Here is a 17,411-nt window from a genome sequence, read left to right on the forward strand (position 1 = left end):
GTTTATTACAAAATAAAAAGAACACTCATTTTATACACACTAATCAGATGTAAGTAATTGTCATTCCCCAGAAGGACTGGATTCACACCAGCAAGCCAGAATGGTTGAAAAAGTTCTTTAGTATATCACCAATTCTTTAAACCATCCAATCTTAACCATCCAATTTCTCCTGCTACCAAAATTGGGGGATTGGAGGACGCAGCTGTTTGTTTTTTGAAACCTCAAGCTTTATCTGAATTTTAAAAGTTCTGTTTTTTCAGTGTGTATATGAATCTACTAAAGAAAATGGGAATGGCTTACCTGAACAAGAAAAATGATGAGAAAATAAAAGTTAGCTATCCTTCTGAACTGCTCAAACAAGTTCTTCGGTACAAAGTTCCAAAATGTGTACTAAGTAAAAAGGAAAAGATTATTTAAGTATTTATGACAATAATAATGATGTAGCAGGGCATGCAGTAACAAACAGCAAAATATACACATACTTTTAAGAATCAAACAAGCTCAAAATTCACAAACTAAGTTTAAATATCACATGCAACTTAGATGAAATTTTTGTTAATTTATTTAAGCAAATATACTGATATACAATTGGCATTCATGCATTCTTGAAATCATTCAGTTAGTAACTGAAATTCTAATTAACATGGCTACCTGAAGCAGAAGTCTAGCACTGCACAGTTTCATTCAGAAATATTTGAGCTCTGGCATCTTGGTATTATGGACTGAAACAGGTTTTCTGGCAATGATAGCCAGATATTTAGTTAAGGAACAGTTAGTTGAAAGTCACTGAAAAGCATTTTAAAATCTTAAAACAATTGCTTCTACTGCTGTATTTAATTCCTCTCCATTTCGGTTTTTTGTACATGCTAAACCTGCTTTGACAAGAAGTCAGGGACAAAACCAAAGGTATCAGCCTTCTTTTATGTTCTTTGGTTTTGTTACATACACGTCCCTCAGAACAATTGAGAGCACTAACAGTTTATGGTTTTAAAACCTTTTTTTAACAGTGTTATATATAGCAAAACGGTAACGCATATAATGTGACATACAAGGTACAGAATATGAAAATGCAGATAAAGACTATATAAACTTGTAATTTTCTCTTGGAGAATTAAGTGGAAGCAGATGAGAGAATGATTTGAGGAAAGTCAGAAGTGGCAAAAATGGCAGATGTGGGATTCAACTGAGTTGAAGAAGTAGAGCTGTTTAGCTAAGAAGATGGCAGAACTGAAGTAGAGAATGAATTTGTAGTAAAGGAAGTCAGCCTGGTCACAAGATTTGTGCCAGAGATGCTCTGCAGCACAAGAGCAGGCACACAGGAAGCGGACGTCAGGGGTAAGTCAGGACTGGGGGTTAACGCAGGTCAGACCTTGCAACGGGAGAAAGGGGCAAAGGATTGAAGAGTGAAGGAGAGGGACGCATGGAGAGAATCAAAAACAATTTCAAGGGCAGAAAAGGAAAAAAGGGCAGGGAGGAGAGGTTGAGAGCAGACAAGACAACATCAACCCTGGTGAACGGGAAGTCACAAAAAGGCCAACTGATAGGGCATGAGGGGAGGTGGGAAGGGGTTGACGGGTGGTGCTGAAAAAGAGACCAGACGATGGGTGGGTTGGCAAGAGGATACTCAGCAACTGAGAGAGCAGTGCTTGTTGAAGATCAAGGCAAGTGAATGGCCATTTTGGGGAACGGTAAAGTGGAAATAGGGCTGCATGTCAAGTGTGAGGGTATGGAAATGTGCGCTAAGGGTTTGGTATGGAGATTGAAATCACAAAGGGTGAGTTTGGGAAATTGTAAAGAAAGGAAGAGAGCCAGAAGTTGAAACCAGAAAGATGGGTGATGGGGAGGAGTTGGCTGGACGGCAGACAGCAACATGGAGGAGGGGGAGTCAGATGCAGTGCTGTTCAAAAGAGAAAATGTGGGAAGGGGGGAGTGAGAGGTTGCAAGTGGCAAGAACAGGAGAGGAGAAGCTCAACACCCCCACTATGGTCTGATCCAGTAAGGGGAGAGTGAGGAAAGGCCACCATAAAAAGAGGGCAGCTGCAGAGGCAATGTCAGATGAATTGAGCCCTGCACAGATCCGCATCCGATCCTCATCCGCTGGAATACACTTTTACCCAACCTGCAGTCTGTCCTCTCTCTTTTAGATTTAACCGCATCGGCATCCGCACATCAGCTATTTTGAAACCAGCAGCCCTCCATCAGCTGTTGAGCCCCTGCCACCCCAAACAGCTGATGAGCCCTGCCTGCCTAACAGCTGTTGAGCTGTTGAACCCTGCAGGCCGCCTAACAGCTAAGCAGCTGTTCGCTGTACCCCTGGCTGGCAGCTGCTCCGGCCCTGCCCCAGAAGTCACAGAGGTCCCGACCTCCGTGACCATCCAATCCGCAAGAAATGGTCTGCGGATATAAAGTGGTTATCTGCGGATTTGCTGGGCTCTACAGATGAAGGGATCCAGATCACTTGAGAGCCAGGAGCTGGAGGAAGTGAGATATGAAGAGGATGTGGATGGCTGAGATCTTTTTAGAGATTGAGTGGGTGGCTCCAGAGACAGCAAAAGAAAAGGAAGGGGGAGATGAGTAGCAGGTGGACGGGTGTGAGGTTAGGAATGGTGGCACAAGAGGGGCAAAGGTGGAAGAGAGGATTGGTGTGGAGAAAAGGCCAGGGTTGGAGCAAATGTCACCAGAAAGAAGGAGGAAAGGGAGAGAGTGGATTTGGGATCTGAGATCTGGATTTGTGTTGGTGGGAGAATGGGGAAGATAGGGTTGAGAAGGGAAGAGGAGCAGGGAGATCTGGTGGGAACTATATAGGGGTGAGGGTAACATGTATGAGGAAATGGAGCCAGTGGAGAAGAAGAGTAAGGGGGAAGAGGACAGAAGATGCTATGATGCAGAAGAGGGGTATGGCAAGAGCCACATATAAGTGAAAGATGGACAAGATTACAAAAAGGTATTAGCTTATGTTTTGAGATTATCAAATGGAGCTAAAAGTGCAAGTACAGGTGTATTAAATTATCTGGGATTCTGATTTTCCATTTAAAATTAAACAAATAATAGAAAACAAAAAAACTGACTGAGAAATAAAACCAGAGAGACTGACAAGTTTCCAATAAGTTCAGGTCCTGTTTATACTTTCTGAGTGAAATTCAGCCTGTATCACTTTGCCCTTTGTGCTCTCAGCAGTACAGTTGGTTGCACACAGCAGCACAATGGCAAGAGATGGTTCTTTCATGTGTAGTTAGACTCAGAATGGGAATGCAGATTGCAAAAATAATCGTGACCTGAAAAAAGCATTTGCTTTTTCCCATGTGTTTTTATTTCATTGCTAGCAAAATACCAGATTTATAATCAAATCTGTGAAATCACAATTCAAATAAACCTATAAAGACTAGGCTATTACAGTGCTTTAATGTAGGCTACAAAAACACAACAAAAATAAATAAAAATAAAAAGTGAAAATCAAAGTCTGCTGCAACCAAGTTTAATTTGAATTTAAAATCTCAGTTAAGGACAAAGACTCATTCAGGAAAGGAGAGGACAAAGTCACTGCTTGAAAAGAATCTACTGATGCCAGCTCTGGGAACAATAGTTTCAACCTCAAAGACTGAAACTGATGATGAGGCAGCCATGCGGGCATATCAGTTAGGTCAATAATAATGATGATATATCAGAGTCTGTGGGAAGAATACAAATCTTTCTCCACCTTTGCAGCTCTTATCTGTAGTCTTTTCATCTCTTAGGTGACATTTTTAAAGAAAGGAGAGCTACAGGAAGATTTATTACCAAGTTTTTAGCAACACCTAGAGCAGAAGGATTGCTAGAGACAGGTTCTTTGGATTCCTGATCCCTGTTGCTGTCATCTTTGGTCACTGTTGCTCTAGAACTGGCAAAATCTGCAATTAAGTCAGATGTTCCAAAATGTAGTCTCAGGTGGGCCACCTAAAATTTCACTTGAAACTCTATTTTCTACTATTTAGGCACTGATTCTGGCCTTTCGGTTATTTTAAATTTGGAGATGATGGTTTATGGGAAGAGGCTGATTTAAATAATTCTACACTTTCCTTGTTAAATTAGACTAACAGAAAAAAATTATCCTCTTCAGATCTTCTAGTCATCACTTCCTAATAAATCACAATCTCCGCAGATTTATACAGTTCTCCTCCTGTCCTTACTTGCTACCGTCGTAGGTAAGACAGCTATGATGGACTGGGGAATGTAATAGAAATACTCTGTTTCAAAATAAGAGAACTAGTATTACAAAAGCAAATCAGAGGAGGAGAAAAAAATTACTTACATTCAATACATAGTGTGTCGGGAATAAACACCTCTTTTTTTCATTCCATCAATATTTAAAATTAATTATAGAAGGAAAACATACATGTTCTATTATCATTTTAACAGAGGGCTTTTTTATAGCAATGAAACTCCCCAAAAGACTGTCAAGTCAAAATTCAATGGTTTAAACAATGACTTTTCTTTTGTAAGTGATTTTGAGTAATAATGTATGTTGGCAGCATATTCCCTTCAGTCTAGATACTTTATATGCCAGAAAGGGAAAGCCGATTCAAGTACTGTAGTTTAAAATCAACATATAGATGGAAAATATGAAATTTAGTCCTTTCCCCAAGGATTTGAGGTTTAGAAAAGTTCTGGATAAGAAGACACCTTCCATTTTACAAGCTCAGCTTAGCTCATTATCTCTCCAATCCCATATAGGCCTCTCCCTACTTTCCTACAATTGTAACAGGCCTCAGGTGCCTCAAAGATTATATATGCTTTTGCTTGAGCCAAATTTTTTGATTTAAGTTATATTTTAAGAATAAAGAGAAACAGCATAATTGATCAGGAACCCTAATGACTCAGGTAGCCTAGTTAATATGTGGATTAGTCCTTAAAATCCTTCCAAATATATTTGTCCTTGATGAACTGACACATTCCATCCCAGGTGTAAATATGCTGTTACCACGGCAAAAATATTTTATGAATACATGTAGCACAGACAAAAAGTGACAAAAAAGAGAAACAAGAAGTAAACAGGTAGAAAATAAAACTGAATGGAGCCTACATCTGGGGGGTACTCTTCCTTGTTCATACCAGAGTAATATCCTTCACTCCTGCGTCAGGCCTTTTGTAGTCATTAACCTTTTATTCCCCTTAAACACTGCTTGACCTGGACAAAATAAAAAACCTCAAAATATTACCACCTAAGGCACCAGAGGTTGTGCTGTTCTTCAGAACCTTCTTTAGATACCCTTAGGAATCCTTCCCTTCCTACCTCAACACTCCCTTTCAGCAATGCTCTTTGCTGAAACAGAATGTTCTTTTAGAACAGGGAACCACTCAGGACAGGATACGTTTATAGCTCTCTATTTAACTTACTGCACTGCAGATGCCTTTCCTTCCCTTTCTCTTTGTACTTCTAATGAGAAGGAAGAACTAATTAATGCTTTGTTTAGGCAGCTATCTAAAGAAATTTAAGAATGGCTTTGATCATCATAAACATCCTCCTGACCCCCTCTCCCATCCCCTCCCCATTACAGTGCTTTTATTATTCACTACATCTTCCAGCTTGTGCTGTGCTGTATTTGCTGTAGGTTAAGCCTGATGCTAACAGCTCTGAATACCTATCTGCATGGATATCCGTAGCAGTTGTTCTCACTGACTCATTGCAAGCATTAAAACCTTAATAATTAATGCTTGACTGTTTCTTTAAGTTCTAATAGTAATGCCTTCCCATAAGGCAAGAACGCATAGAAGCTTTGTTTCAGGTTTCTATTTCATTTTTAGCCATGTTAGATAAGGTAACACAGCTGCCAAGGCATAGTGCCTAACAATGCTTACCAGGGGAATCCCAGTGCCTGGACTGTGGTCTGCAGAAATAGGAGCTGGCTACCTCTATTGCACTCTTTGTTTCTTGGCACTTCAGCCTCCCTCACCCAATTGACCATACAAAGATAAGAAAAATAAAAGGGCCGGCATCTCTAGTTGTCAAGTGTTTCAGCTTTGATTTTTCAAATATTGCCAAGTAGAAAAGAGGAAAAGAACATCCCTCCTTCACCAGATGAAAAGGTACTGACAACAGTCTGGATGAATACCAAGTTTTAGAAAAGCAGTTAGGTATGCCTTACATTTTCCAGATTAAACAGATGCTTGAAACAAAACTAGTAAAGCTCTGATGACTGGGGATATTTGTTTCCTGGTGGGGTGAAGGCAGGTAGGCAGGAAGGATTAGGAGGAAAAAGGATACAATCTTAATTTTAATTTTTTCCAGAAATAAAAAGGCATTTTATGAGACTTCTAAATTGTCAATTACCTTCGAGTGATACAAAAGCATCTATTCATCCAATTACAAGCACCTTAGGTTGCAGGAAAGGGAAGAGTACACCCATCTAAGGTAAGCCTGTGTTGAAAAACTTGGAGAAGACCAAATTTCATATAATCAAAGCAAACATCAGTGCTTATTGCATGAAATCATGAAAACAAATGGTTCCTTAACTTCAGGAGTCAATAACAACACTTTCTATATCAAGTGTTCCAGATGAGCTTGGCATTAATACCATATCTAGACAATTCAATGAAAGTGAACAAGACAGTTTGTTAGGACAAGCTGCTTCCACAACTTGCAACTTCTGACTCTAACACAGACCTTCAGGATATTTTGGGAATACTTCACAAAATCTCTCCCCCTCCTCTCCCCGCGAGGCATAAATAGCTGGAAAAGGGACATCTACTAATGGCTCATTCGCACTGATTCTCACAGTCAGCCCTGAGCCAAAACATTTCAGTGATTGTGGCTAGCAGTAAGAGATCTCTCATAGGTCCAAATGAAACAAAAAACCTTACTGGGAAAACATTAAAACTGGCCATATTAAATAAAATTGATCACTATACACAAATAAAGCGATATATCCATCTCTCCGCTGCAGAGAATTTCTAGCAACTTTTCTCAATAGTCTCCATAAAACATTATTTGTGGCATTTTTATTGCCTTTTCCTATACATTCCCTGAATGCAAAAAGCATAGGCAGATATTTGGATGGGGGAGTACTAACTCTAGTTAATCACTTGATACCATCTCAAAGGAGGAAAAGCTTAACTGAATGTTTTAAAAAAATTCTGCAAAGTACCTAAACATTAAGAGTGTATGGGCCTTCCACATACATTTGAAGAAATAGGTTTTAAATTACAATTGGAATTTGCATATATTACTAGATAACGGCCATTTTGCAGAAACCGTTGTGTGTGCTTGGAGCACTATGCAAGGGATTGTAAAACCAGTTTGTCTGCATTTAATACAGCATAATTTAAATGATCAAGTGTTTCTCCAGGTTGTATGTAACAACAGCCTTCCTCTGTAATTCTGGCACACACTATAGTGCTGTGCAGCTCTTGCATCCTGTAGGCAGTGCTCTTCTATACACAGAATCCTTTTAATGACAGCTGCCTCTTTTCTGCAGTTAGACCCTATTCCATCAACTCCCGTTCCCTACCCCTCTTCCTGCTCACACATGCCCCTCACTGAATGCCACCTCCCTTACCGTCTTGGTCTCCAGCCCTTTCTCCAACCTCTTGACTACAGCCAAATCCAAGCAATCAAAAGCTATGAGTTAGGCCTCTGTAAATCATGACATTGGTGAAAGAAAATCATGAAATTTAAAGCATATACACATTTTGGCTTCTTTTTATTTGTTATCGTTTAAGACTTCAAGGTCAAGTTTTCAAGCCTGTCTCTGCAACCGGCAGGGATAGAATTTCTTAAGTGAAAGCAGAGATTCTGATGTAATCACTTGAGTTCAGGAGCTGGGCTTTCAGAAAAACATCTAATATCACAAGATTCGTGATAACATTGTGAGAGTTGGCAACACCGCGGCTCCTCAACCTCCCACAGCCTATTTGTCCAAGCAGCCCCATTTCTCACTTTTTACAAATTTTTCCCACTTCACACAATCTGATTCTCCCTCCCCCAGTCTTACTGGCTTCTTCCCCCTGGGGCTGCTAACTACTCATATAGCCATTCACCTTTGCTCCCAAGAATCTCCTAGCTGTTGCTCCACCCTCAACTCTATGACCTCTCTATCGAACACCTCTAATGATAATTCTACAACTACATCCTGAATTCTAAACACCACCACGATGGATTCCATCTTTTTATTTAGTAAGCTTTTTCAAATATTTTTTTTCCTTATAACGAACCAAAAAAATGTTAGGTACCAACATATAAAATAAATATAAAAGTATAACTATACATCAGAAAAGACCAAGATATTTACACAGTGTTTAGATTTCTATGTATTAACAGCAATATTCTCAGTGCATGGATTTTTATGGCACGTATCAAACAAAATTTAAATAAAATGTTTACAATTTCTTATGCAAGGCTCCCACGTTGCCAGTGTAGCAAATGAAGTTTTTTTTTTAAACAAGATGTCTCCCTTCAGCCAGATAGCTCAAAGGCCAGCTGCAATTATACAGTTTAGATTCAATATATTTTATTCATAATGAGAAAGCTATCTCACTGACACGCTTAGTCTTAATATTTATGCCAACTAGCCAGGATGCATTTTTCAAATGTTGTGGGAGACACACCAAAATGTACACAGGGTTTGGAGATTTAATCCCACCTCTTCCTCTGACATTCTATTTCTTTGTGCTTCACAAACTTCTAAGAAAGTCCTCATGTTAGCTGTCCAAAAAGGGACAACATCCACTGCTCCCATTTTTCTAGAAATTAGACATTAAGTGACTTGCCCAAGGTCATATAGGAAGTTTGTGGTTGAACTGAACTTTGATGTGTTAGACATGTCTCAGCCCCCAAACTCAAGTGTCCAAAGCTACTTGCTTTGAGACCTCTATTCTTAGCTATGCTACAAAGGAAACAGAGCTAATCATACCGCGGCAACTGTGTGAAGTGCTTTGCAATATACATATAAAAATGTATTATGGATGTGCAAATATTTTTAGTCACATTTTACAAAGGAAGTAACAAAGAACAGAGACTGTGTAGCCATCTGGAGGTCACTAGGGCAGTTGATAGACAGTTTCCATTGTAACCCACTTAGCTTCCCAACAAACTGGTTAGTTCCAAGAATGGCTCCAAACCAGCATGGACAGCTGTCCAATTGTTTTTGAAAACCTTCCCCCACCTCCTGCTTTATTCACAAAAAATATCCCTCTTCATAATAGGGAATGAACACAAAGCTGGAATCAAGAAGTCCTGTATTCCCTCCTCCTGAATGGCCTTCATCACCCCCTGCACTTCACAGCCCTTTTTTATCTTTAAGTGAAGTTTGAAGAGGCCTCCGCTTGAAATGTTTGGTTTTCAAAAGCTACAATTTGTCCCAGAAAGAGTCCCCATAAGGATCAGAACATGGCCTTGTTTCAGAAGAAAATTCATTTTATTTGACGAAGTTATGAAGGTCTGAAAACACCTACTGATCATGTGCTGTGGGGGCTTTCAGGGTAGGCTCATTACGTGCACTCCTAATACAGAATACACTACACATGCATTCATCACTAGCTGCTCTTTTAGGTGCACACTTCTGAACACTGTCAACAAGTGACAAGGACATTAAGAAGAGGGTCATGATGAGCACCCTATGAGGCGGAAGGGTTCCAGAGCTTGGACTCCGGAAGTCTACACAGTAATGACAGACCCACAACCCGAGGCCCGCAACCCCAAGTTGGCTGGCACAGGCCAGCCATGAGTGCCTAGCTGCAGTGTAGACACACCCTGAAACTGTGATAGGGTAACTGCACCTGTATCCCCTCTCCGTGGTCCACTCCAGGAGTTCTCAGTCAGGTCTCAAGCCATGATTTGTCTCTGGATAGAGACCCTTGTCCCACTCCCTTCTCACCCAGGGTTAAGGCCGCACAGCTCCCTGCCTTACATTGTGATATTCTCAGGAAGCCAGTCTGCCTAAAGGCCCGCGCCTGTGCTTTGCTTTCTCTCTGAGGGCTATAAACAGTGTATTGCCAGAAATTACAAGTTACCCCATGATAATTTCTAAGCACATTTATTCTTAATATAAAAGCATTACAGAGAAAAACTTAAAAATAAAAGTTGCTGTACTCATGCTTAAAGCTCATGAGAGGTTTCCCACCAACCTTCTGGAGCCCTAGTAGGTCAAAGTCATTCCATCCCTTCTGCAAGGTTTGACCCCCCCTTGGACAGAAGGTCCTGTCTGTTTGCTGGATCAGAAGGAAGGCTCTGGGTCAGTTCAAGCTCATCCTTTTATGCCAAAAGTCCTCTCTTTGTCCCCTAGTCTCTGGAAACGCCAATCTGAATAGTAGATGCAAATCACTCCAGGGGGTGGTACCTCTCCAGAGTTTTCATTCTTAGTGATTCACCTTAATCACCTCCCACTATTTTTAGTTCCTAGAGGAGCTGTGGTAACCCTTGCCCATGTAGAACACAATCATACAGAAGCCATTCATAGATTTAATACAATATGGTCCCCAAAGATACTGCATGAAATTGTAATATCTGTCACAGTGACAACTTAAAATTATTTACTGAGAATAGAGAGACCTCTTTAGCTACAAGAAAGGATAGATATTCACTGTGACTCTAAAGGTCTGAGATGACTCACAAATAACTAGTATCTTCAAACAATTATAATTTAGTTTTATTGCAGGATGCAACTGAGGACTCATTTGCAGAACAAGGATATTTGGAGGACTTTCAACCTATGGTGTTACTAGCTCAGGCTACATCTCATCAAATCAACAGCGGTGTCAATATGTGGATAGTAATCCTCAGGAAAAGCCCAGGTACTACAAGAAATGGTGTCAGTGGAGGTACCCCCCTTTTGGTGTACAATAATTCTACTGGAGGTAACATCTTTCAGCTGAGACATAAAACAGAAGTTGTGAGCACTTGGGGTCACTGAAGAAACAATAGCATTTTGCTGGTGCTCTTCTGTCTATCTCAATACCCCTCTCAGTTTCATTATGAGAACATATTATTTATATTACTTAGCACAGGAAATGACGTTGCTGTATACTACAATTTCAGCATTCCACCTCAGAGATGTGTTAACTGTACACTACTACATAAGTGTAAAGTTTATGTAATTTATTATATCCCCAAAAATGTTAAAGAGAATGTTAAGGTTGTTAGGGTTGTGAAGTCAGACACTCTAAAGTTTGGAAATACCAGAACTGCCCAAACAACCTTAATTTGGTCTCCTTGTGCATATGCATTATGATATGGTCTTCAGTCACAAGACCCTTCTGCCCTGGCATCCCCAGCCTGTACTTGCTCCTACTCACCTCTCCCCACCAAAATCCTGCCTCCCTCTCTCCTCTCCACATCCTGCTCACCCTCTGCTCTCCAGTTCCTCCCTCCCTATTTCTCTGCTCCCATTCACCCTCACATCCCCTGGCTCCGGTCTTCCTCCCCTTTGTGCCTTTACCTCCATCCCACTCTCTTAGTCATGTATTTTCATGAGATTACAAATTTGGCTGACAATAGTAACTGTGTTGACATGATATTCTTAGACTTTTGTGAGGCATTTGACTTAATATTGCATTACATTTTGATTATAAAATAAGCACTCTACAAATTAATGAAGCAACATATTATGAGGATTTAAAACTGGATAAGAACAGGACAGTTCTATAGCATGATCTGGATTGCTTGGTAAGCTGGGCTCATTTGAACAATAACCACTTTAATATTGCCAAATACAAGGCCATTAATTTAGGATCAATGAATGTAGCTCACACTTGTAAGATGGGGGACCATATCCTGGAATGCATCAACTTTGAAAGGGACTTATGGGGATCATGGCATATAACCAGGTGAGCACAAGCTCCCAGTCCAATACTGTAGCTAAGAAAGCAAATACTATTCTTGGCAATATAAGTGAGGGAATAAAGTGTAAGAGAAGGAAGGTTATATTAATTCTGTATGCAGCTTTAGTGAGACCATTACTGGGATATTGAGTCCAGTTCTGGTGTTGAAACATCGAAAAAGTTGTTGGGGGGAAAAAAACACACCAGGGAACATGAGTTACAAGAATGATTTAAGGTCTGAAAAACAAAGGTTACTTTCTTGTAACCAGAATTCTTGTATCCAGAACTCTTCATATTCACACTTAACCAGGAGGAACAAGATTGTTCAAGGTTAGGCAAAGTCAAATAGTCCAGGCTATCAGATGGAGAGACTAAGGATCCAAATGAAGAATCCTGCTCTGCTACCGTGACAATAGGTCTGGAGACAAAAGAAATTGCTTGCTGACTCCATTTGACAGCTGAAACTGGTCCAAGTACCACTGCTGTCTCAGCCAAACTGGGGCAATCAGGATCACCCTTGCCCTGTCCTGACATCTCTTCTTCACCGCTCTCTGAATCAACAGACAGAGGCAGGAGGAGGTATCATACAAAGCCCTTTTCCTCAACACAACAGGAAAGCGTCTGAGATGGAATACTCTCTGCTTCTGAACAGAAGAAAACGACACATTTTGTTGAATCTGTTTAGCTAACAGATCTATATCAGGCTAACCCAAAATCGAGAAAATCTCTTGCATCACTTGATCCTTTCAGGGACCATTCATGCATCTGAGAATTGTCTCTGCTAAGCCAATCTGCTGACACATTACTCTCCACTGCTAAATGCAGGGCTACCAGACAGACATTGTGAAGGATATGCCAGTCCCACAGACTGACTGCCTCAGCGCATAACAAAGATACCTTCTTGCTTGTTGACCTAATACATAGCAGTTATATTTTCCATCACTACCTGAACAACCTTCCCTGTTATGTGAGGGAGCAAAGATCTGAGAGCCAAATAAAAGGCTCTTAATTCCAAAACATGTATACGCAAGCTCCCTTCTTGAGACACCCAGTGGCCTTGAACTGTAAACTGAACCTGATGAGTTCCCCATCTTTTGCTGGATGCATTGGATGTTATTGTGACAGACAACGAAAGGGGATTGGACAAGTTGCCTGTGAAAACATTTGATTTGCATTTCCACAATATCAATGAATTCAGAACATCTGGAGGCATGGTGACTAACATCTGAAGACTGCCCAGAATGGGTCTGTACACTTGAGTCACCCAGTGCTTCATTGACCTCATTCTTAGGCATGCAATCGGAATATAACAAGCAGTCACTGCCATGAGGCCTATCAAACCCCTGAAGAAAGTCACTTTGAGTCTGACAGAATGAAATCTCTGAAATAGATAGGTTTCTCAAGATAGAATTTTCTTCCAGGAGAAAAGCTCTTCCTGCTCGCAAGCCCAGTATAGGACCTATGTCCAACTCAGAATTTCAGAGATCCCAAATCCATACTAAAGGAGGTTGTGAACCTGATGTGAATTAACAGATCCTCACAAGAGGAAGGCTTTGGCAACCAATCGTCCAAATATGGGTAAACAAAGATATCACATTTTCTTAGGTGTGCCACAACTACAGAAAGGAACTAAGAAACTTTACAAAGTGACCCAGAAAGGCCAAATGACACTATCTTGTACTGAAAGTGTCTTTGTGAAACCAGAAAACAAAAAGATATTTCTGATGATTCAGCTAGATAGAAATATGGAAACTGCATACCAATTTGCAATGGACTGCAAACCAATTCATAACTTAATTCAAGGACATCATAGAGGCCAACATTTGAAACTGCATCCTCCAGATGAACTCATTTAATTTTATTAAAAATTAGACAAAAACCCCCATCTTTCTTCTGTATCAGGAAGAATCTTGAATAAAACCCTTGACCCCACAGATGCTTGGGAACCACTGGCCAATTTCTTAACTTCTGATAAATGATAAGGTTATCAGAAATATCCCTGAAAAGGGAATGGTAGGAGGAATTCAAAATGGGTAGCTTTTTTAATTGTATTGCGTAGCTTTTTTCCATAATTTCTCAGTCCAATTTGTCTAATGTAATAAGCCTCCAATTGTTGATGAAATGGGTTAGCCTGACTCCAAACAAAGGAAAGGAAATTATCCTTGCCAGTTGGTCCACAACTCCTAATCCTCATATCAAATCTGAGATCTGTATTAAACAAAGACAAAAAGGAAGGAGCAGACTATTTCGATTTAGGTCTGGTCCTGAATGATTTTTATGTTGAGACTGCAGTGAAGAAGTAGTCTGCTGATGCCTTTGATTTGACAAAAAAATCAGATGAAGACTGAGGAAACTCTGCCTCTGATACCAAAAAGGAGTAGGTAGTCTCCTTTAACAGAATGTATATCCCCAGTAATCGAGCAGTTAATCTGCTTTCTTTTAATTTTCCTAGAAGTTCACCTATATAATTACTGAGGCTATGTCTACACTGCAGCACTAATTCGAATTAGCTTAATTCGCGATTTATAGAAAGCGATTTATAGAAAGCGCTGCAGACTGTCCACACTACAGTGTTTGTGCTGGTTTCTTGCGTCCACACTGGCCAGCCTTAATTAGAATTAGAAAGCAGTGCAATGTGGGAAGCTATCCCACAGTGCAACTAACCACAGAGGCTGTTGTGATAAGTGTCATCATCCCAGGATGCAGTGCTGCTTCCCCCACCCTCTTCCCCCACCCCCAAACAAACAGGAAAAGGATTTTCATTCTGTTTTTTTTACTTCCCCGATTGCCATTGCTGCAGGCACATGGAGCCAGCTGAACTATGCTCTCATTTTGACCGTGACAAATACATCACAGCTTATCCTGGATTACTTTAGAACTGTATGCTGTTTGCCTTTTATGCTTCCCCCATCACCCCCTGTAAATTGCTTGCCTTTGATTTTTCCCTTCATCAAACCAACCCCCCCATCTGTATGCTGTTTACCTTTTATCCTCCCCCTACAACCTCCTGTATATTGCTTGCCTTTGATTTTGATTCTACAGGTGTCTGTAGAATGTAAGATAAATAACAAGGGAGTCAGTATATTAATACAGTGATACAAATGTTTCCATTTCACTGATGGAAAGCATGATATAATGTATTCACATGTAGCACTGTGAATAAACTCTTAAGGAAGTATCAATTTCCATGATTGGCCACTGAAACAATGTAGCAAAGAATTTCCTCTCACTGCTGGCATTTAAAACGCATTCACCACGCGGGGAGAGGGGTGGGTGGTGAAATCTTTCAAAGGGACAAACTTTAAAGGGCTAAACTTTCAAAGGGACAAATCTTAAAGGGACAAAATGCAAAGGGCTTGCTGGGCAGCTAAAACGCATTCACCACACGGGGAGAGGGAGGATGAAATTTTCAAACCCTTAAAGGGACAAACTGCAAAGGGCTTGTGTGTGTGTGTGGGGGGGAGGTGATCGCAGCTGGGATTTTAAACCCATTCACCGCAGGAAATGAAGATTTAAATCTTCCCGGGGCTGCTTTGGGGGAGGGTACTGAAATGGGGCATCATGGAATACAGTCTGGAGGCCAATTAATTCGAATTAAGTCCCATTGCATCCACACTCACACTAATGCGAATTAACTGATGCGCTTCAGGCGCTAATCCACTTGCAGAGGTGGTTTTATTAATTCGATTTTAAAGGCTCCTTAATTCGAATTAATAATGCGCAAGTGTCGACGCGGGAGTAATTAATTCGAATTAAGGGACTTTAATTTGAATTAAGCCACCAGTGTAGACCAGGCCTGAGAAGACCGTTCTCTCAAAAGGGAGATCCTGCACTTCAACTCTAGTATCCACAGGCATAGCTGTATTTGTCTGCATTGAACATCTCCTCAAGGAAACAGCATATTCCCGTGCTCTCGCGAAAGAGTAAGAAGCATCAAGAGAAGAGCATGCTTTGCCATATTTGGTCCCTCCATCAAATTTGCATTTGCTAATCTCCTTTTATCTGGCAAATCTTGTACAAATACAGCCAGATGGAACTGGGAATGGACCATCACTGCCTAGTAATTAGATACCAATCTTCTTCCCCTCTCTCTCCATAGATGGGGAATGGGCTTGGCCAGACCTGAGCCTATTACTGGCAGCAGCAACCACCAGAGAATTTGGCATAAAGTGAATATGAAAATCCCTCCTGAGGTACCTGGTACAGTTTGTCTGCTTTCTTAGATAGAGGCTGACAAAAAGCAGGAACAGCCCAAATAGTCCTCACAGGCTGCAAAGACCATTCAGGATAGGTAGAGACATCCTATTCCTGAAAGGAGCAACAAGAACGTTCCATACAGGATGTAATACCTCCTCCACAAAACCTGAAGGTAAATGCAAAATTGATGCCATATGATCCATTAAATCCTGGAACTGTACAGCATCCTCAGAAGGAGATGAAGCAGAAGAAATACTAAGGTGCCAAATCAGAATGAAAGTCTGTATCCAACTGTTCAATTTCAAAAAGAGGAGCTATCTTCTCATTTCTCTCTCATTTCTCATATCTTCTCATCTCTCTCTCTCTTCAGAGAGAGTATCAGGCACCACTGTCTCAGATGCAGATCCAAAGATTCCTCAAATCATCTGTATCAGTCGCAACACCACATTCTCATCTTTCAGGTGTGTGATTTAAAAATTCCTGTGCCGGAATCCAAAGCTGCCAATCTCTGCAACAGCTGGCATCTGGAAACAAACTGTCCAGAAGACCAAGGAAACCCATATTTAGGTGGGGCAAATCTGGATGGTTCAGGTCTCTTAAGTCCTCTTCTATATTCCTCCACCTGTACAGAACTCAATGAAGATAACAATGGTGCCAGAGGATGTAGACACATAAAAAGGTGATCTATTAAGAGTCTTAGGAGGAGGAGATAGATTGACCTGGAGAAAGACTCACAATATCTTCTGCTCTATCCCTCTTATAAGATGAAGGGAAAGTAAATCTAGGAGCTGACAAAGCCGTTCTCTTCCTCTCCCCCATCAGCCTCTCACTCAGATCCAAGGAATGCTTAGAAGCTAAATGCTGCACATCAGCCACTACAGTAAAAGTCCTTTTTAGATCTGAGGACAGATTTAAGAGGTACTGAAGATAAACAACTTGTCCCATTAAAATACTTTCTATTGTTAATTATAGAAAACCTACATAGACATGTTAAATACTGAGTTAATATAATTATATATTAATATAGATATTAAGTTATCTGAAGATGTTCTATAACTATCTAAACTGATCTATCATTTCATACAATTGCTCTTCTTTGAAGTTTGAACTAGTTCGAATTCCACTTGTTCACTAAATGCAGTAAAACCCGCTGGACCAATCCAGCCATTTTTGTCCATAAGTAGGACTTGCACCTGCAAGGTACTGAGCACTTTCAACTTCTATTGATTTGAACATCACTCAGCATCCTGTAGGATTGAGTTCTTACAGGGCAGCTGTAGCCAGACAGAAAAAAGTAATTAGAGTGGTTTCTAAACAGATATCATAAAAAGAATGGTCCAGTGATTAGGACAGCAGTGCAGGACACAGGAAACCTATGTTTCACTTCCCTGCTCTGCCACAGACTTTCTGTGTGACCTTAGGCA

General features: G+C 40.5%; 1 protein-coding gene across 2 annotated transcripts in view; it reads right to left on the minus strand.

Moving 5' to 3' along the window:
* Positions 1–17,411, minus strand: part of ATP11A (ATPase phospholipid transporting 11A) — a 231,571-nt gene that overhangs the window by 96,661 nt on the left and 117,499 nt on the right. For both annotated transcript variants that reach the window (XM_067563678.1, XM_067563679.1), the window contains exon 3: positions 301–390. In XM_067563678.1, coding sequence (XP_067419779.1) covers positions 301–390 — 90 coding nt within the window. The remainder of the gene's footprint in view (positions 1–300; positions 391–17,411) is intronic.

The sequence above is a fragment of the Emydura macquarii genome, unplaced genomic scaffold, assembly GCF_026122565.2.
Source record: "Emydura macquarii macquarii isolate MOO-44397 ecotype Brisbane River unplaced genomic scaffold, CSIRO-AGI_Emac_v2 contig_2531, whole genome shotgun sequence".
In the NCBI taxonomy this organism is placed as follows: Eukaryota; Metazoa; Chordata; order Testudines; family Chelidae; genus Emydura; species Emydura macquarii.